We start from the raw sequence: 22,182 nt of genomic DNA, 5'->3' as shown, positions 1-22,182 counted from the left end.
AGTAAGAGATTTGATTATGAGAAGACTCTACACATGGACATCACCAGATGTTCAACTCCGAAATCAGATTGATTATATTCTTTGCGGTCAAAGATGGAAAAGCTCTATACAGTCAGTAAAAACAAGACCGGGAGCTGACTGTGGTTCAGATCATGAACTCCTTATTGTCAAATTCAGGCTTAAATTGAAGAAAGTAGGGAAAACTAGTAGACCATTCAGGTACGACCTAAATCAAATCCCTCCCTAAGCAGGAGTTTTTATTTTTCCCTTAAGGCTTTGATGTTTTTCAAACAAAAATATAAAAGATCCAGAACCTCCCCTTAAGCTTCTTCACTAAGTAGTGGGTTTTTAGACAAGACAGAGGCCTGCTGTGGTGAGTGTGAGGGTGTGTGGTCCCTAAAGAGTACTGCCCAGAAGCCTCTTTTTCCCCTTCTTAGAGGGTTTTCTGACACGTTCCTTCCTCACAGCCCTCTGATGTCTTTGCCGCCGACCTCTTCTTCCGTCCTCCAAAGTTTACTCAGACGGTTACCCTCATGTCGTCCTACCCATCTTTTCCTGAACCCCGATTTCTTCAAGTAGCTCTCATTTTTGCTCACAGCTGTTTCCCCTGCCCGGTAACGAGCCTGGCAGGCAAGGGGCGGAGGTGGCAGTAACTTCGGTCACACGGTGGCGCCCGCGAGCCTCCAAAGCCCGAGCGTCACGTCTGTCACACTTCTCCTCTCGCCCCGCCCGCGCCGGGGCGCAGGACAAGCCGCACCCCCGGCCTTCCCCGGCGGGACAGCGGAGAGCGTGCCTCGGCATCCCAGCAGGCAAGCGAACGGCTGCAGCTGCGTCCGGCCCGCGCGGGAGGTGCGGCCGGCTGCGGGCGGCCCTGGCTCCAGGCTCCTCCTCCTGCCGATCCAGCCTTTTCCCACCCAGCCTCCACCCCTCCTCGGCTCGGCGCTGCAAATCCTAGGCTTCCCTGAGAGCGGCGGCGGGAGCAGCGAAGGAGGTCGGAGGAGCGCAGCCGGCCGTCCGCACGGATCACCCGGGTAGCAGCGGCGACAGCGCTAGCTTAGCTCCGGAGGTGCCGCGGGGCCCAGCGCGCCCCTGCGAGGCTAGCAGGCGGGGGCTGCAGCTGAGCGAGGGGGAAGAAAGTGAGCGTGTGTGCGTTGTGTGCGTGCGAGAGTGTAGGGGGCGACAGGCTCGAATTAGGGCAGCAGAGAGGGCAGGGGAACCGGGGTGCGGCTCCCCAGTGTCTCCCCCAGCGGCACCCGCTTCCCGGCGCCCCTCACCATGGACCTGCGCGGAGTCGGGATGTGCCTTGGCCGCAGCGCGCGGGTGGCTGCCCGGCCCTGGGGGTGCGCGGGCGCGCGCGCGGAGATGGCGAGGTAGGATGGCCGTCCAGCGCGACCCCTGCCGCCCCAACCCAGCGGCCCCTGGGCGGTGCAGCTGACTCGCTGGAGCGCACAGGGGTGTGGGCGGAGGCGGCCCCGCAGCGCCCGCGTCTTCGGGAGTCGCTTTGCCTTTTCCACCCACTCGCACCTGCCACCGCGCGGATACCATGTCGAAAGCGGCTGGAGGCGCATCGGCGGCGGAAAGTTGTCCTCCAACCTCTGCCGGCCCGTCTGCGGCCGCCGCCGTGGAGGACCTGTCCAAAGTGTCGGACGAGGAGCTGCTGCAGTGGAGCAAGGAGGAGCTGATCCGCTGCCTGCGGCGCGCTGAGGCCGAGAAGGTGAGCGCGATGCTGGACCACAGCAACCTCATCCGGGAGGTCAACCGCCGCCTGCAGCTGCACCTCGGCGAGATACGCGGGCTCAAGGTGAGCGCTGCGCTCGGCAGGGCGGGGAGCTGGGCACCCGGGGATGTGGGGCCAGACCACTTTCCCTCCTCCCGTCAACAGGTAGTACTCCCCATTCTCCCTGTCTGCATCCCCCGCTCCCCTTCCCGAGCCCTTTGGAAACTTTTCCAAACTTCGGAGACATTTGGTTCTCTCCTCTTCCCCATATGGGGCGCGCTAGCGTCGAGCTCGGTGGTCCTTCGTGGCCCCAGGAGCATGCTCCAGGGATGTCGGAAGGCTGGGAGGTCAGCGATAGGCAAGCGGAATTTTTAATTTCCCGGGAAACCTGGAAAATCGGTGCTTTGGGGAGCCGGGTTACAGCCAGGCAGGAAACAAAAACGAGCTTAGGGTTGAGTCCAGGGCGCCTTCGCCCTTGGGGATCAGGGATACGATACGGTTGCTCTGGAGCCACGACTTCCCCATGGGGCATAAGGCGAAGAAAGGGACAGCGCTAGGGAGAGGGGCTGACGGAGCGCCCAGGGTGAAGCCCGGCGCCATCGCTGGAGCTGGGCTATGTCTCATCTTGCAGAGAAGCTTACCTCTGCCTTCCCGTTCTGTTTTCTACCTGTTCCGATGCTTTCTTTCTCCTCGAGTTAGACTGGCATCGTCTGGGGTTGCCCGACCGTACCATTTGCCCCCGATTTGATTATAAGTTCATCTAGCCTGGGGTGAAGGGCAGAGGGACTCAGTGCGGGAAGCACAGGGTTTTGAAATGGTACCTCAAGTGTCAGCCAATGATGCTTTCCCTTTCTTTGCTATTGGGGAAAGAAAAGAACAAAAGAAAAGCAAAACAGTAAAGCCCCCAATCCCCACTAAGTTTCTTTTCGCCTGGAAGCCTCTGAGTGTGCCTGCAGTGTGCCCGCCCCAGTGGCTGCCGCAGATGAGTGGTGGGGAACCGCCCTGCCCGTGTGTACCACAAACTTCCTTTCCTCACTGCTTGCGCTGGTGCCTCCTGGTATTCCTTCCTCTCATTGTTCTTCTTTTGTTTATAGGAAGCCAGACACAAACGAAATCTCTGAAGGAACCTGGGGAGCAAATCCCCGCAGGCACATGCTGTTCTTGTCCCCTTTCCACTCCCACCCCACTTCTCAGGCCCTAGATGCTAACCGAATTTCCTCAGCGGTCCAGTTCTAGGATTCTGGGGCAAAGGGGAGTGGGAGGGGCAGAAGGCAAGATGCTCACCTGGGTGCTGGGCCGACTCCGGGTGGAGGTGGCCCTGCCCTGAGGCTCCAGCTGACTGTCATAGAGTCCCTAGAGTGGGTGCGGTTGGGGGAATCTCAGTTAGAAAAACCCTAAGGCTTAATCTCTCTTTTGGTTTGATTCATTCCTAATGGACTATTCATTAAGTACTAGACTCTTGGGGGATTAGAGGCAGGCCAGGGTAGTGGGGAGATCATCTCAGAGGTGGGTTTGCATCTACAGTAGAATCCTCATTTGGCCAGGTGGATGAGCTTGGGTAATTAATTTCTCAGAGCTTCATTTTACTCATTAATAAAATGCAAATCATAGTAACCATTGCCTTGGGGGTTGTGACAATAAATTATAATGTAGGCAAAGGTTTAATTCTGGACTTGTCTACAAAAATGGTGGTTATTGTCATCAGGTGACGATGCATAAGTATGTATAGCCATGCATCTTCTGGATCAGTCCCAGTTTCCTAGGCAAAGCTGGACCCAAGTATAGTTCATCGTCCTCCAATTTAATCTTCTTCTATGGCTTGAACTATAATAGGACTTGAAAGAGTTTGTAATTAATTTCCTAGAGGTTTTGATAGTGTGGAGCATTGACATAAGTGCTTAGAAATACTTGAAAGTTCTTTTCGTTTGTGTGGACTGTGTGTAAGTCTATGTGTAAGTGGTGTGGGGAATGGGGGACCTGGTCTTGATTCCAGTAACCTCATTTAGAGGAATACCTATACGGCCAATTAAGAGCAGCTATTACACCCCAAGTAATCTCCCTTGTGGCTGGAATTCGAGACCAGTCCACCAAGTTCAGAAATGACGGGAGCAGGTTACTATCTGACACAGCCTCTACTCCTCATCCCCATCATTCCTACCCCCAGGGCTGTGGTAAAGCACTGTCAAGGGGTCAGCCATCTTCCTTCCTTTCCTCATCTCAGCTCAGAGCTTCCATAGACACCATCCTGATCCATAAATGTCATTGACTGAATAAGTAATAGTACATTTATTTTCATTTAATTGTAAGGAAGGGAATTTATTTTTTGCCCTCTGTTGGTTTGGGACTCTCAGCTGAAGACTATAAGTTTGGAGTAATTAAGGCCATAACACTTTGCTTCCTTTTTTTTAATGTCTTTTCTGTGAGCTGCCTTTGAAATTGCATTTCAATATTTTGAAGGCTACTAGGTGGTACTGTGGCTGTGGACATGGGGAGATGGAAACGTCATTCTCATCCTTTGAGGGGCCTATGACTCAGTCCAAGCACTCGCTTGGTGGTGTGGGGTGGAGCAGTAGAAAGTGAAAGGTTTTGGGCCCTGATGATTTGGGTAGCATAGGCAAATAGCTCACCTTTTTGAGCTTTCGTTTTTTTCATCTGCTAAATGGGTATATTATTTCTGCATGAAGTTTGATGAAGATTAAATCATACACAGATGAAGAAACCCAGTGAGGTTCAATAGCTTTCTTAAGGTCACACAGATATGAAATGATCCAAGTAAGCTGATTTTTTTTCTTTTGACTGGTTGACATTCTCTGATGGGGATGCATCTTCCTAAAAGGGGTTCGAGAAAGGAGATTCTGGTTAGGGTGCTGATGTTGAAAGGGATGAATTCCTGAGAACCACATTCCTGCTCTCTGAATATGTGCCAGCACTCACAGAGCTCTCTGGCCTAGAGTTTTGCCAGGGGAGGTTGGGGGCAACTGAATCTCTATGGATTTATCTGCAGCACATTAATTTTCCTCCTCGCTCTCCAACACACTAATTCCCCATCCTGCAATGATGGAAAAATAACGAAATAATTCTTTAACCTCAATTATAGTACTTGAGGGGTTTCCCTGATGGTGCAGTGGTAAAGAATCTACCTGCCAATGTAGAAGATGCAGGTTCAGTCGCTGAGTTGGGAAGATACCCTGGCAACCCACTCCAGTGTTCTTGCCTGGAAAATACCATGGACAGAGGAGTCTGGCGGGCTGCAGTTCATGGGGTCATAAGAAAGTCAGACAGGACCCAGTGACTGAGCGTGCTCACACACACACGTAGTACTTGACAGTCCTATGTACGAAATTTGGGATGATGTGAATTTCAAGTGATTATACATTTAGTCTTTTTGAAAGCCTATTTTAGACAAATGGGTAACATCTAGTGGCCTGTTGCAATGTTAAAAAAACACTGTTTTGAAAAAGACAACCCAAGTCTTAAAGTGACAGATTTGGAAAAACTAGCTCACAAGGTTATTATCAAGCTGGTTGCTTAGCTATTCATTAGAAGGCAAAGGAAATAGCTAAAAATTGGAGAGTACATAATATTTGCAAGAGCCCAGGTTGTGTTAGTGGTAAAGAACCCACATGCCAATGCAGGAGACATAAGAGATGCAGGTTTGATCCCTGGGTTGGGCAGATCCCCTGGAGGAGGGTATAGCAACCCACTCCAGTACTCTTGCCTGGAAAATCCCATGGACAGAGGAGCCTGGTAGGCTACAGTCCATGGGGTTGCAAAGAGTCGGGCATGACTGAAGCGACTTAGCGTGCATGCAGTGAACAAAAGGAATAGTGAATAAATGAAAAAACGGGGATACTGATAAAACTGAGTGAGGCAATACCTGTCCCTTCAACCTCAACTAGAATTCTGACACTTGAGCAACACAGGTTTGAATGGTTCAGGTCCATTTTTACAGGGATATTTTCACCAGTAAATACTGCAGGGGCTATGATGTGCCATTGGTTGAATCCATGATTGCGGATCTGGTGTGTATAGGGCCGACTATAAGTTGAATGGCTTTCAACTTGGCCAGATGTCAGCACCCCTAGCCCCCAGCTTGTTCAGGAGTCACATGTATATATTTCACACCATTTGGGAAGCAACCCATGGTGGCACAAGTCCTATTTACTTCCCAGTTCTGGAGGAAACAGGAATAGTTGTACGATAGTCAAAAGGTAAAATTTTCACATGGAGATTCAGATGAAGAAGAATGTGACTCGAACTTTCTGTGAAATACCAGAATTAAGCTAAATGTGGAAGAATTTTTGAAGCTGAGAAAAGATTGATTTTGTTTAGCATTATTTTCTCAGAATATCCACAGCTTCTGATTTTCCATAAAGCACCCGTCTCAAGGGATAATTTATTCTCTTATTACTATAGGCTCCAACACAGCAGGAGCTAGCAGAAAACAATGAGAAGCCTTTTGTCAGTAGCTAGAGCTGTGTCTTGTTTGGATCACTTGCCTAGGGCTTTAAAGGGTTGGTCGCTCCATCAACACTTATTAAGCATTCACTGTGTGTAGTGCACCAAGTCAGATGAATCAAATATGCAAAGAAAGACATTGAAATGGATTCTTGCCCTCCAGAAGCCATCTACATTAGAAAAGAAAAAAAAAAATGATGCCCAATGAGTGCTCTAGGGAGTGTTTCTCACAGGCATTAAGCAGTGAGTAGAAATTTATCATTCATTCTTTCAGACCTGGTGCGCCTGCTTACCTGGTGCTCTTCTAGGGCTGGTGGAGTCTTAGAGCAAGCTCTCCTCTTAGGCGAATTCACAGACAGGACAAGGTCGTTTTTTCTAGTTGGAAAGGTAGACCTAATCAGGGTTCCTAGTTAGCTGGTTCATAATTAGAGGGAGCTAAAGGACCCTTGTAGCTCAGTTGGTAAAGAATCTGCCTGCAGTGCAGGAATCCTGGGTTTGATCCCGGGTCGGGAGGATCCTCTGGAGAAGGAAATGGCAACCCACTCCAGTATTCTTGCCTGGGAAATCTCATGGACAGAAGAGCCTGGTGGGCTGCAGTCAATGGGGTTGCAAAGAGTCAGGCACGACTTCGCGACTAACACTTACTTACTTAAAGGTAGAAAGGCAGGAGAAAGCCTTTCAGGCCTGGTCCAAGGGTTTCTTCTTTTTCCCTGGCAAAGGGGAGGTGATGAAGGCAGGAGAGATGTCACCTGCAGGGAAAGTGTTTGAAAATCAGTTTGGCCAGGGAGAGCTTGAATTGGAATGAATGAGGGAAGTTAGGGGCTGGGGCAGATCAAGGCTGGGAGGCCTGGGGATGCTTTTGGAGACAGCAGGCCTGAGGTCAGAGGTGGCGCTGAGAAGCGGAAGAACTGGATGGGCATTAGAGAGAAGGAAACAGAGCCATTGGTAATGCCAGGAGTTAGAATCAAGTTGAAAACTAAGCTGCACTGATCCTCTTTCTCCGCAGGCCTTGAGACTCACTCCTGCCTTAGGCCTCATGACTGCCGGGGGGTGCCAGGCATGGTTGGCAGATGTTTTATGGTTTACTTTCTAGTCAGTATCAAGGAAAGCGTTGGAATCAGTCTGAGTTTGAGAGAATCAGGTCCCCTCTCCGACTGCCTCTAGTTCTGGGTTGTCTGACAGTCACAAGACCAGAGGTTTTCAGGCTTTGTGAAGCAAGGGAAATCTTAGGCAGCTGCCTAAGGATGGTGCTTCAAGAAACAGCTACCCCTTTAACTATGTGTGAATGGAGACGAAATGGGGATTTCACAATTAATTCTGAATGCCTTGATTTCAGGTATCCACAGTGGTGCTGTGTGTGGGATACACAGAGGTGAAAGGAATAGATGGGTCTCCATTCTCATGACTTTGGTCCTGTGAAGGAGACTTGACCAATAGTTACACTCAACCACATGTGATTAGAAGTTGTAAAAAGCCCAACAGAGGGAATGCTGAAGGGGTCCAGCACAGAAGAGGACTTCCTTTAGATTAGTGGTCGGGGATGGCTTCTATGGGGAAGTGTCATAAAGGCTGTGTAGAGGCTGGGAAGCATCTGAATGAAAGGGGGATGGGCTCGTCCCTTGGGCCTGAGACCAGCCAGCGTGGGTGGGGCTCAGCGCATGATGGGGAGGAATGGTCTCACTTTGTCCACTGCCTCCGTGGGTAGTAGCCGCCAGCATCTCCCTCTGCCTGGACTTACCATGTAGCCTCCTAGCTGGTCTTCCAGCTTTCACCTTATCCTGTCTCCCTCACTTCAAGTCACTCCCTCCTTCTACCCCCCAGCAAACTCTTTTCTGCACACAACACTGGTGATTCTTTATAGAACGAATCACATCATGTCAGTCCTCTAGCCTCAGCTCTTCAACAGTTAAGAATTTTCCTGTGGCTGCTGTGGCCCACATTCCCTAGCCCTGGCACCCACCCACTTGGACCTCGCCTCCCAGACCTTCTTCCTCACTCTGCCCCTCTTGCTCATTCCGCTTTAGGTCCGCTGACCTTGCTGCAGCTTGAGCCACACTTGTCTCAGGGCTTTTACACTGGCCTTTCTCTCTTTCAACAAATGTTTGCTCCTTGATTTCACCCAGGTCTTTGCTCAGATGTTTTCCTTCTCTGCAGAGGTGCCTTCTCTTTATAGATAGTATTTTTTCACCTGCTTTAGTCTTTTTCCCAGCACTTTTTACTATATGATGTTACGTTCTGTAATTTTTGCTAGTCTTTCCCACCAAAATGAAAGCCATAGGAAGGTCGAGGTCCTTCAAGGTCAAGGTCCACAGTCAATGTCCTTGCTGTGCCCACTGATCTCTCCCTAGCACCTGGACTAAGACCTTGCACATAATAGATGTTTACTAAATATTCATGAAGGAATCACCATTCATGCTGGAGAAGTAGGGCAGTTAAGAGGACTGGGGAGCCTTTTGAGACTTACAGGATTTTGCACTTTATCCTAAGGGTAGTGAGACCCTTTTAAGGGTTTGAAGCATGGAGGTGACAAGGTAAATTTCAGAGGTAGAGTTCAGGAGATGTGTTTGGCTTGCAAATGGGAGGTGAGGGAGAAGGAGGTGCCAGGCACAACTACAGATTTTTATGAAGAGAAACAGGATGGGTGGAGGTGGCGTGTGCTGAGAGGTGTGATTTGGGGTGGGGAGTCTGAATATAACACAAGAGCTTGAATTTCCATGAGATGCGTGGGAGACCTTTCGGGGCTGGGGGTGGCAATAAGGGGCTGGATGTGCAGGACTGAAGCGCCACCAGAGGGCAATTATGCTGCTCCCTAGAGAGGGATGGGGCAGCGAATCCCATGTCACGGGCTGAACACCAAGGCTGTGTTTCTTATTTGCAGTGGTGAAAAGTCTGTTGCTTCAGAGCTTTTAAGTCTTTCACAGGTCACAAGCAGCCATCTTTCTTCCTTGAAGGCGAGGCAGGGACCCTTGTCTTTGTTTTTTTTTTTTTTTTTTTTTGCCGATTTCCTGTTAATGAACTGGCTGCTCCCTGAAGACTGACTGGATGACCTTGGACAGGTGAAGCTTTTCGAGGTCCAGTTTCCCATTCTGTATAAGACCCATGATAACCATTATCCCCTGAGGGTTTGGTGAGAAGTAGATGAGATAATGCAAGTAAAGCAGGGGGCAGGGAGCATAATCAATATCCATTATTTTTATTTTTATGGATAGCTAGGCATCTTTAGCTTCTGCTCACCTTCTCACTTCCTCCCCTAACATCACAGAGAATTCACCCATTTCTGACTCCCAGCTCCCAGGAAGTGTGAGCCCGGTGCCCCGGCCCATACATGATCATACCTCCCTTGAATGGCTGTGTGTCTCTTTTCAGGATATTAACCAGAAACTCCAGGAGGACAACCAGGAACTGAGGGACCTCTGCTGTTTCCTGGATGATGACCGGCAGAAGGGCAAGAGGGTATCCCGGGAGTGGCAGAGACTGGGCCGGTACACGGCGGGGGTGATGCACAAGGAGGTGGCCTTATACCTGCAGAAGCTGAAGGAGCTGGAGGTGAAGCAGGAGGAGGTGGTGAAGGAGAACATGGAGCTCAAGGAGCTGTGTGTGCTGCTGGACGAGGAGAAGGGCACGGGCTGCGCGGGCAGCCGCTGCTCCATCGACAGCCAGGCCAGCCTGTGCCAGCTCTCCGCCGCCGCGGCACCCTACGTGCGGGACGTGGGCGACGGCAGCAGCACTTCCAGCACGGGCAGCACCGACAGCCCCGACCACAAGCACCACGCGGGCGGCGGCAGCCCCGAGCACCTGCAGAAAGCCAGGCCGGAGGGCAGCCCGGAGCACGCCAAGCACGGGAGCGCCAGCCCGGAGCATCTGCAGAAAGCCAGGGCCTCCGGGACCCCAGATCACCCCAAAGCGCTCAAAGGCCCCAGCCCCGAGCACCACAAACCCTTGTGCAAGGGCAGTCCAGAACAGCAGAGGCACCCACACGCAGGGAACAGCCCGGAAACGCTGCCCAAGCACGTGCTGAGCGGGAGCCCCGAACACTTCCAGAAGCACAGGCCCGGGGGCAGCCCGGAGCACCCCAGGCACAGCGGAGGAAGCCCCGAGCATCTGCAGAAACACGCCCTTGGTGGGAGCCTGGAGCACCTCCCCAGGGTCAGGGGCACCAGCCCCGAGCACCTCAAACAGCATTTCGGGGGGAGCCCTGATCACAAACACGTGGGTGGAGGCGGCGGCAGCGGCAGCAGCAGCAGGGAGGGCACCCTCCGAAGGCAGGCGCAAGAGGATGTGTCAGCCCATCACCGGAATGTCTACAGTGGCATGAACGGTGGGTCAGTACGTGCTGCGGAACTGGGGCAACTCTGTAGACAGTTAAGGTGATGAAGGGCTTGCCAGCCACGTAAGAAAGTGCGGGTGCCAGCAGGCGCTGGCCTGGAGGTGGGTGGGGAAGGGCAGCATACTTTTGCCCCCAAATTATGATGCGTGTTACTCCCCCTCCATTTGTCCTAGTTTTATGCATTTATCAGGTAGCCTGGAGAATATTGGGGAGGAGGGGGCAGGGGAAGGAGAGGAATAATAATTCTGTGGGACCCTGAATAGTCAGGGTGAGATTTTGGTCACTGAAGATAAAAATAGAACCAATCTAAGATTGCTCTATCTTGAACATTTTCCTAGTTGTGTGTAGTTTCCTACAGGGCTCTGCTGAAACAGGTGACCAAAGGTTTCTGAATCCAGTTAACAGCTTATGTGCAGGAAGAAATAAGTATTTATTATGAGAAACAATAACACTAAAAAAGAACTAGGGCATCCTTAAATGGCTTGAAACTGGGTTGCCACTGCCTGTAAACATGCCTTACTTTACCTTGAGGATGTTTTGCATTGTGTTGGGGACTTCAACAGGAATCTGTGACTTTTCTTTCCATCTCGAGTGCATCAAATGATTTCCTTCCCAGTTCAGTCAAAACCCACCCAATCCTCTCATAAAAGTCCCTCAAAGGTATTCTGAGTAGCATACTCTTTTACATTGCGAGTCATCTTTCTGGTTGTTTAAATGTTCCCTTTAAAATGTACAGATGTGTTTGAACATTCCTTTGCTTTCCAAAGCATTAAGAGCCACTACATTTGCTGAAGCAGCCCTAAACCTGACTCCAAACCTTTTGGAAGAGGTTTAATTTTCTGCATCTTGGTTCTGAAACCACTTTGAACGTGAGAGAAAATGGTTTTCTGTTTTTTTAAAAAAAAATTCTCACAGTTCTTTTATGTTACATGTGGCCGAGTTAGAACTAAAATGACTGGCTTTATGAAGTGGAGTTTTTGCATCCAAAAATTTTCAGTATCTGAGGTTTTTCACTTTATCTGAAAGCTGCCCCAGAGTCTGCGTGAAGTCAATTCTGAGCAGTGGTCGAGGCCACCAATTTTAGCAGTGACACAAAGAGGTAAAATTTCAATATTATACTTGGGGATTTACCTGTTGGATTTCATTTCATCCTAATCTTATAGTGCTGAAAATTGACTCCTGAAGCTTGGCTTCTAATACATCCAATATTTTAAGCACAGATTTGGAACTGGAAAGAGCAGGAAAGGGCAGATGCTGTTGCTTTCTCAGTTGTGTGTGCTGGGAGGTAGAAGCCAGGAGAAGCTAATTCACTGTTGTGTTGAGGCCACCGCCTGGCTGGTGGGGGCTTTTACTTTGCTGATGGCGCCCTCACTTTCGCTTGCTCTTGCTCGGGAGGTGGAGGAGCAGCCTGATGGCAGGGCAGCCTCAGCTCTGCAGTTCTCATAAGAGATGAAAGTCTCTTAAAAAGATATTTTGGTTGTGTTGCTATCAGAGGATGTATGTATCATCAGCTATGAAACTTGACTTCGGGGGTAATGGGTTAACGGGAAGATAAAGTTGATGACTTTTCTATTTCTTGATTATTTTTTAACTAGCATGAATAGTAAATGTACACACTATTTTGAGGAAATTTTGTGTCTTGAACCAAAATAAAGATTACTTAAGGGCAGGTGGTTCACCTACAAAACAATTATTCTTGCAAAAGGACTTATTTAAATAAAGAACGTCTCTAATTAATGTACGATTTAACTCACCAGAAGGGATTTTAGGTGCAATTTTTAAGCAATTTGTGCTAAGTAAGGTCTGTCTCTAGATTGAGAGGACATTACATCATGGAATCTTATTGCCTGAGTTCAGACTAATTTCACAGGAAAATTAAAAAAAAAAAATTTTTAATTTAAAGATTTGATGTAACATAGATGTATTCTTTAGAATGAAACCATAGTTTCTAGTTTACTTCAAGTTTTCCCTTTCAAAAGTGACAAATCTTCTGCAGTTGATATCCTCACCAAAGTGTATTTGTAGTCTATTTGCATTGCATTTTTATTTCAGTAATTAATTGGAAAATGAAGAGGCACGATGAGATGTTTATGGATCATCAGCCTGGAAACTTGGGCACTGGTAGCTTGTGTTTATCCTGCTGTTACAAATTAATTTTTTATATGGACATGACTTTTCAAAATTTTAAATCCCCACACACTTTGGTTGAATTACTGGCTTATAAACAGATAGGAATCAGCAGCGAGGTAAATCCCAAATTGCAAATTTGCTGAGTCATTTACAGAGTCCTTCCGTGTGGGGTTGGAGTGATGGGTGTTTTGGATGAGCACTTAAATGTTTTTGCTTGAACACAAAGCAGGTGAAAATTGTGAGGGAATCATTTTGTGTGATTTGGGAGGTGTAGCAGCATTCCCGACTTACTGGTCTACCGGTAAGCCACCCCCAGTGGTGACGATTGTATCTCCAGACGACTGTCAGAGGTTCCTGGGGTAGCGAGACAGCAAGATTGCCCCTGGTTCAAAATCACTGCTTTCGAGTAGCGCTTTTCAGTTTGGCTGCAGGTTAAAATCACTGGACTGATTTTGTAAAAACACTGGTGCATGGACCCCACATTCTGATGAACATTGATTTTTTTCTGGCACTGTGCTGTGGGCACATTGTAAAAAAGAACCCTTCAGGTGATTCTAATAAGCAGACCAGGTGGAAGCCCCTAGTCAAGGTGCGTGGTTGTTGGATAAGATAGGTTGGTGTGAGTGAAGCTCTTAAACACCTAGGCAGCCTGGGAAGAAGGAAGTTCTTTCCTTTGCTGACCTCCAGAATTGAGAGGACTGATCGCAGCAGGTACTGAAAAATTGCACCCCTCACAACCCCAGCCCAAGGCTATCTTTGGGGGTGTGGGTTGAAAATTTGAGTTTTTGGTGGGTGGGATTATTAGGTTAATTTGGGGAAACTGACATATGAATCACTTAAGGCTACTTTTTAAAGCCTTCACGTCGAGATAAAGAAGCATGGGGGTTTCTAACTTATTTTCAGTGCATGTAGATCACATGGCATCTGCCATCCTAGTGGCTTTTTCCCACAAGAGAACCCCACATTTCAGATCTCTCAGTTTATAGGTTTTACCTTGAGTTTTAAGATTGCTTCTAATTCTCTGTTGAGGTTACTAATGAGTAGATGAAAGATGCTGATAACACAAAAATGGCCTTGTCTGTTAGGAATGAGATAACCTGTGTGTGGAAGAGCCCAGCACTGTGAGTTCAATAGTGGTACATTACAGCATGAGTGATCGCTCTCATCAATCTTTTATTTTTGCTTAGAAAAAGTCAGACCATCACTTATGAATGCATTTGGACAACAGAAATTGACTGTCTCTTGGGAGAAAAATGTCAGCAGTTACAGTTACAGAAATACTACAGAACTGATTTTTAACTGAGGTTCTCTGAGTATATTTTCTATTGTGTGAGCTGACACAGAGATGGTTAAAGGCCTTGATAATAGTTTTTGATCTTCAAGCTTCAGTATGGTAATTTGGTAGCCTTATATACTCTTTGATAGGACATCAATTTTAAGACTTTTTGAAAAATATAATCGATTATACTCTACCTGTTTATTCAAAGCCTGTTGCATTTATCATAAGAATAAATTTGATTTAATGACATAGAATGCTTAATATTGGAAATATAGTTTAAGATATTGCAAACTATCTGAGGGGCAAACTATTATTAGAAAACCTAGATGGCTTACAGAGGTAATTTCTGGTAGAATGTAAGGTTTTCAGCTGCACTGGCAATAATAGCACAAAGCTATAAACATTCTTGAAATCTTGGGGACCATTTTAATCTTCTAAGGAGATTATCTGTATCATCTATATGCTCTGTGTGTATGTGTTTATATATATATATATTTCAATAACTTTAATGTTATGTTTAAATAATGCCAGCCATTCAGCTGATTGATTCTGTTTAGCAAACATCTTTAAATGCATTGGGGTTCAGTCACATAAGCTGTGAAGCTGAAGATGAATTACTTTCAGCTGATCATGGTTGTGCTCTTTAGACCTAGTTGAAATCAGTTAAACATTTGTAGTTTGGGGTCCATTGCAACTTTTCAGAAGATACGCACAGTAGGAAAATACCCTTGAGTTAGTAATGCTTTCATCTTTTTAACTGAAATGATTCAGAAAAAGCCTAACTTACAACAAAATTACGGTGACTATTCCATTTCATCCGAGAAGTCATTTTCACAAGTGTCAAATGAATAAGACAGAGTGATTGCTATAAGGCTCTACATTTACTCATAGTAATGATAGATTATTCTGGAGACGTCAGTGTGGGGATCATATTAGTTAAGCTCCACTGCTCAAAAGTAAGAATGTGAAGCCAAACCTTGCAAAAACTGAAAGAAAAGTTTTGCTTGTGTAGCACCATTGGGCTAGTGTGTGATGAAGTCTCCTGGAGGAGGGCACGGGGACCCACTCCAGTATTCTTGCCTGGAGAATCTCATGGACTGAGGAGCCTGTGTGTCTCCAGAGGTGGCCACAGTCCATAGGGTCGAAGAGTCAGGCATGACTGAAGTGACTTAGCATGTACACATGTGCTGAAGTCTATGCCCCTAGACTCTGAAATTTCTCATTTCAGCCACTTCTGATATTTAGAAACTCTGAAGCTAGATAGAGCTGTGAGTCCCCATGTTAGATGGTTCTTCTTTATTTTTTTTTCCAATATCGACTTTTAATAGATTTTCAGTCACTCTAGTACCAGCATGGTGTCAGCAGTATTCCTTGCTGCCCTTACCTGGCCTGATTTTAACTCATTTCCTCACTGTTTCTAAATTCTTCTCTGCTCTAATGGTTGTCATACCTTGGGAAAATGGATAACCACACTGATTAGAAAGAACTGTGTTGATCTAGTCACTTACAAGAGTAAGTGACCTTGAAGTATCCTTTTGTGAGTAAAGTGCATGGACTTTAGTGAATGATCCATGTGTCATGCATTTATCAGTTATTTGGGCTGAAAAAGTTTGTTTTTGCTTGTTTTCTGGGTCTTGACTGTGTTTCAGATAATTGAAGTGTTTCTGTAATACAGGGGTCCCCCTACCTTTCAAAAATTTGCTCTACTGAAGACCTACCTTAGTACCTGTTTTTGCTAACCTAAAGAAATCTAAAGAAGATATTCAATTTTTTGGAAAGTGAAAAGCAAAAATAGCTTTCAGGGTTGGTTTGGCAGTGAGCCTCTGGAGAGGCAGTGGGTACCCCAAGTGGTGAGGGTGGCAGCGCCAAGCTCCTTCCCTGGGAAGCATACTCAGCATCAGGCCACCGTAGCTTTTCACTGTGTCTGTGAGCATCTGTGCTTTATCTCCATTCGCTTTGTGCATCTGTTAGCAAGATGTGTCTGAGGTAATTGCTGCTTCACTTTACGCTATTTCAGCTTACACACAGTTTCATAGGAGCACTCATTTTTCCTGATAGCAGGAGAACCTGTTAGCAACTCAGCAATTTTTGCTCCTTGGGTACTACAGAACAACCAGGTTGCTCTTAATCCTACTTTAATGCATAGTGTTTATGACAAGCTTTGTGAACATTTGAAGAAAAACACTTATTTCGAACTCGATCCTGGGAAATATTAAAAGTTTCATTTTATGAAATGGGCTGATTCTTCAAGAGTTCTAGGAAATTTGTGATTCAACATCAAGAGTAGACCATGGGACACTTGAGAAATCAGATGTGTGAAATCTCAGCTCTAATTTCTGTCTCTAATCTGCAAAAGAGTGAGGTTCAAGTTACTGCTGCTCCTGACATAAATTGCCTTCTCTTTAAGAGTGCCATTTGAGAGTTTCCAATAGAAAGAGTGGCTGCTCTTTCAGAGAGGGGAGATCCTTGAGCAGCAGAGTGGCAGAAGAGGTGTTTAGAGAAAAGAGCAGAAGAATAGCAGCTTGATTCATTGTCCTTATAAAGGCAATACTGGTTTGTCTTCCTTAAGAAAAGACAGTGGCTAAGTTATTCACACCATTGAGTTGTTTACAGTTTTCATGTCACAGAGAGTTAAATGTATTATAGTGCTAACATACTTGAATCATTATGGAAGTGTGCACAAAGTCTTGGGAGTTCATCTTGGCCCTGGTTTGAAATTAGGCACACATTCAATTATAAATAGATGAAAGTATGGGGAGTGATATTTTTTAGTTTTTTCCTTCTTCAGATCCTAGTTTTTTAGGCCTCCCGTGGGCTTTTCTATGAGACAGGATATGTAAAGGAGAAAGGCTGGGTTTGATGATTGCTCTAAGTTTATGTTTCAATTATTTGCTTTTCTCTCTCATGTGCACAGTCTTGAGTGTTCTTCTATGCATTTTTCATCAAACATTAAATGCTTTGAATTTGAAAATACTGAATGACTCCTTCCATTTTCAGCTACATAAAAGAAAGTGACTACTTACATTTAAAAATCTCACAGACAAGATAATTATATCACCATTTTTGCTTGCTCTTATGGTTGAGGGATAGAATGTTTTGGTTACCTTTTGATGACCAACATTTTGAAGATGGTCTCTGATTCCTGAGTTGGTTTCTCTAGTCAGACATGTTCATTGCTATGTTAAACTCAGAATTTTGTCTTCTAGTCTTGATTATAAAGGAAACTGAAAGGCCCTCTCATCTTTCTTCCAATTATTGAGGGGGGCATCTTTTGGCTTTTAGGGGTGACCCTGATTTGGCTGATGTGCAGCTGCAGCTTCCTGAGTGTCCATAACTGCCTCTTGTCTTAGAAATGTAAGTGTGAATTGCATTTGGGAGCATAAATACACGTGTTTGTACATGTGTTTATTTGGTTAATTGAGAATGTCTATTTCACCACTAAACAATTAGGACACTCTCTGATAACATTTGGAGCTGTAAGTTCAGTTCAGTCGCTCAGTCATGTCTGATTCTTTGCAGCCCCATGGACTGCAGCACACTACCAGGCTTCCCTGTCCATCACCAACTCCTGGAGCTTGCTTAAACTCATGTCCATCAAGTCCATTGAGCTCCGACTTGATGGAGATGTAAGGTCCTCTCCATTTCATGCACTTCTGATTGAGAAAGTTGACTTTCAGAGATGTTCAGTGAGTTGTCCAAGGCCAATTGCCAGTTAGTAAACTGGAATCCTGTGTACTCCAGGGCAAAGCATCACTTTTATAAAGATATTTAATCTTCCAGACTTTGAAGATGCTTGATATAGGGGTAGTGTTAACAAAGATGCTAAATGGAATAGGAGACCAGTCTTCCTGTATTCCTGTTGGAAATTCCAGAAAACCAGCGAATTGCAATGATGAGTGAGACGGGGGGATGTCAGTAGACTTGGGCCTAGAGAAGTTACAGAGGAGACCTGGAGATGCAGGAGGGGAGCTGGGATCGGTTGCCCCTGATTCAGTTAGATGGGGTGAACTGTTCACAGCTGGGTGAACAAGTCTTGAAGTGCATCCCTAGTAGAAGGAATATTCCTGCTCTTTGCTTGAGAGACCAACAGCCTTCTTACTCTTCTTCCTCACACATGGACTCATCCCACCCCAGGACCACATTCCTCCAGATCAATAGTCTTGTGAAGATGGGCTGACGTTAGTCCTGTCCTCACACATCTGATTGTCTTCACAGCCAAAGGGCTTTGTCTGCAGAAGTGTCAGCTTCTGGACCACAAGAAACAGAAGGAAAGACCAGGAGCAAGGGGTTGGACCAGATGGCAACACCAACTGCTCTCAAGGAATTGTGTTTCTAATAACTCTGCTTACTGCAAACAAAACTAATTAAGCCCGTTTTTCTGATTTATGCTACTGTCGGCAGAAGTAAAGTACACTTTCATTACACTTTTGATGTCATTTAAAAGGTCAGAATATCTGAGTTGCAAATTTCTGTTCCAAGCAGCCGGGTCTGTTGAACTACTCTTGAGAATTTAAATTAACTATGCTTGTTAATTCAGCATCTCTTCAATTTTCCTAAACAGCAAGTGCCAGTTCACCTATTCACCTAAACAGTATAATATAACCCTGAAAGACAAGTCACTTAGTCGTATCTGTACGTGATGGATTCCAAGTGACTCAAAGGAAAGTGATGTAAGAGTCAACTTACAGGAAAGAAGGGGAGAGAGTGAAATTACTGGACAAAGGCTGAGTGAGCGGGGTGCCGTGAGGAATGTCAAAAGATCTACCTATTTGTGGTGCTCCTTGTTGCTAATAGGCAGCAGTCTTACGTGATTCGCCAGGTCAGCTGCCTCATTGTTATAGGACCCAACCAGAATTGACCTGGTTATGGAGCTATATGGGAGGGCAGGGGGACTGGCTGAATTTAGCCATTTATTGTGTATACAAGGCACTTTGGAACAGAATACATTTACGATTATGATCAATTAGAGGTCTAGAAATAAACATTATTCAGGTGGTTTGTCATAAATAGCTTTCTCAGTGTAGTGATTTTCATGAGAAACCGTTAGGAATCAAGGAACAGGCTTGAAAATTGCTTGATTTTGCAGTGTCCCTTTAGCCCTTAAATGGAGAGCAATACTTAGTCCTTCTTACTCTTACACTATATGCCATATGGTTTTCACCCTAAACTACTTTTGACTTTTTCCTGTTGTAATCTCAAAATTGTCCACTTTGGGTTTTATTGGCCTAGCACATAAATCTGTGATGGAAACATTGTTCTTGCTAGAGTCTGAATAGCCATGTATACAGTAGGCATTTATTTAAAAAAGAGAGCTAGGTTACTACTATTATACCTATTGACAAAACATAACTAGTTATTTTTACATTTGTAGGTATAGGTGGAATTTCACATTTTAAAGGAATATGTAGATCAGTTCAGTCGCACAGTCGTGTCTGACTCTTTGCAACCTCATGGACTGCAGCACGCCAGGCCTCTCTGTCCATCACCAATTCCCAGAGTTTACCCAAACTCATGTCCACTGAGTCGGTGATGCCATCCAACCATCTCATCCTCTGTCGTCCTCTTCTCCTCCCGCCTTCAATCTTTCCCAGCATCAGGGTCTTTTTAAATGAGTCAGTTCTTCGCATCAGGTAGCCAAAGTATTGGAGTTTCAGCTTCAACATCAGTCCTTCCAATGAATATTCAGGGCTGGATTTCCTTTAGGATGGTCTGGTTGGATCTCCTTGCTGTTCAAGGGACTCTCAAGAGTCTTTTCCAATACCACAGTTCAAAACCGTCAATTCTTCAGCACTCAGCTTTTTTTATAGTCCAACTCTCACATCCATACATGACTACTGGAAAAACCGTATCTTTGACTAGATTGACCTTTTTTGGCAAAGTAATGTCTCTGCTTTTTAATATGCTGTCTAGGTCGGTCATAACTCTTCTTCCAAGGAGCAAGCGTCTTTTAATTTCATGGCTGCAGTTAACATCTGCAGTGATTTTTGGAGCCTCCCAAAATAAAGTCTGTCACTGTTTCCAATGTTTCCCCATCTATTTGCCATGAGGTGATGGGACCAGATGACATGATCTTAGTTTTCTGAATGTTGAGCTTTAAGCCAGCTTTTTCACTCTTCTCTTTCACTTTCATCAAGAGGCTCTTTAGTTCTTCACTTTCTGCCAGAAGGGTGGTGTCATCTGCATATCTGAGGTTATTGATATTTCTCCTGGCAATCTTGATTCCAGTTTGTGCTTTATCCAGTCCAGCATTTCTCATGATGTACTCTGCATATAAGTTAAGTAAGGGTGACGATATATAGCCTTGAAGTACACCTTTCCCAATTTGGAACCAGTCTGTTGTTCCATGTCCAGTTCTAACTTGCTTCTTGGCCAGCATACAGATTTCTCAGGAGGGAGGTCAGGTGGTCTGGTATTCCCATCTCTTTCAGAATTTTCTATAGTTTATTGTGATCCACACAGTCAAAGGCTTTGGCATAATCAGTAAAGCAGAAACAGATATTTTCTGGAACTCCCTTGCTTTTTCGATGATCCAGCAGATGTTGGCAATTTGATCTCTGGTTCCTCTTCCTTTTTAAAACCAGCTTGAACATCTGGAAGTTCATAGTTCATGTATTGCTGAAGCCTGGCTTGGAGAATTTTGAGCATAACTTTACTAGCATGTGAGATGAATGCAATTGTGTGGTAGTTTGAGCATTCTTTGGGATTGCCTTTCTTTGGGATTGGAATGAAAACTGACCTTTTCCAATCCTGTGGCCACTGCTGAGTTTTCCAAATTTGCTGGCATATTGAGTGCAGCACTTTCACAGCCTCATCTTTTAGAATTTGAAATAGCTCAACTGGAATTCCATTACTTCCACTAGCTTTGTTCATAGTGATGCGTCCTAAGGCCTCCTTCCTTGACTTCACATTCCAGGATGTCTGGCTCTAGGTGAGTGATCATACCATCATGGTTATCTGGGTCATGAAGATCTTTTTTGTACAGTTCTTCTGTGTATGCTTGCCACCTCTTCTTAGTATCTTCTGCTTCTGTTAGGCCCATATCATTTCTGTCCTTTATTGTGCCCATCTTTGCATGAAAAGTTCCCTTGGTATCTCTAAGTTTCTTGAAGAGATCTATACTCTATTAGCCTTTGCCCTGCTTTATTCTATATACCTAGGCCAAATTTGCCTGTCACTCTGGATATCTCTTAACTTCCTACTTGTGCATTCCAGTCCCCTATAATGAAAAGGACATCTTTTTTGGGTGTTCTAGAAGGTCTTGTAGGTCTTCATAGAACGTTTCAACTTAAGCTTCTTCAGCATTACTGGTTGGATCATAGAGTTGGATTACCATGATATTGAATGGTTTGCCTTAGAAATGAACAGAGATCATTCTGATTTTTAGATTGCATCCAAGTACTGCATTTTGGGCTCTTTTGTTGACTTTGATGGCTACTCCATTTCTTCTAAGGGATTCCTGCCCGCAGTAGTAGATATAATGGTCATCTGAGTTAAATTCACCCATTCCAGCCCATTTTAGTTTGCTGATTCCTAAAATGTCAATGTTCACTCTTGCCATCTCCTGTTTGACCACTTCCAATTTGCCTTGATTCATGGACCTAACATTCCATGTTAGGTTCCTGTGCAACATTGCTCTTTAGAGCATTGGGCTTTACTTCCATTACCAGTCACATCCACAACTGGATGTTGTTTTTGCTTTGGTTCCATTTCTTCATTCTTTCTGGAGTTATTTCTCCACTGATCTCCAGTAGCATAGTGTGCACAACTGACCTGAGGAGTTCATCTTTCATTGTCCTATCTTTTTGCCTTTTCATACTGTTCATGAGGTTCTCAAGGCAAGAATACTGAAATGATTTGCCATTCCCTTCTCCAGTGGACCACGTTTTGTCAGAACTCTCCACTATGACCCGTCCATCTTGGATGGCCCTACATGGCATGGCATGTGGTTTCACTGAGTTAGACAAGGCTGTGGTCCATGTAATCAGATTGGTTAGTTTTCTGTGATTGTGGTTTTCAGTTTGTCTGCCCTCTGATGGAGAAGGATAAGAGGCTTATGGAAGCTTTCTGATGGGAGAGACTGACTGAGGGGGAAACTGGGTCTTGTTCTGATGGGCAGGGCCACGTGCAGTATATCTTTAATGTAAATTTCTGTTATTTGATCTGAGGCCAAACTCTGGTGGAGGTAATGAAAATAATGGTGGGTTCATAAGTTCCCATGCACACACTGGTACCCTCAGTGTCCCCAGCCCTGCAGCAGGCCACTGCCAGCCC

The 22,182-nt window shown here is 45.7% G+C and overlaps 1 protein-coding gene across 3 annotated transcripts in view; it reads left to right on the top strand.

Moving 5' to 3' along the window:
- The first annotated feature begins 846 nt into the window (after positions 1–846).
- CCDC85A (coiled-coil domain containing 85A) overlaps positions 847–22,182 on the top strand; it is a 207,004-nt gene continuing 185,668 nt past the window's right edge. For all 3 annotated transcript variants that reach the window (XM_061156291.1, XM_061156290.1, XM_061156292.1), the window contains exons 1-2: positions 847–1,801; positions 9,542–10,493. In XM_061156291.1, coding sequence (XP_061012274.1) covers positions 1,544–1,801; positions 9,542–10,493 — 1,210 coding nt within the window. In that variant the 5' untranslated portion in view covers positions 847–1,543. The remainder of the gene's footprint in view (positions 1,802–9,541; positions 10,494–22,182) is intronic.

Source organism: Dama dama, chromosome 11 (genome assembly GCF_033118175.1).
Source record: "Dama dama isolate Ldn47 chromosome 11, ASM3311817v1, whole genome shotgun sequence".
Taxonomy (NCBI): Eukaryota; Metazoa; Chordata; class Mammalia; order Artiodactyla; family Cervidae; genus Dama; species Dama dama.
This window is presented reverse-complemented; position numbering and strand designations above follow the sequence as displayed.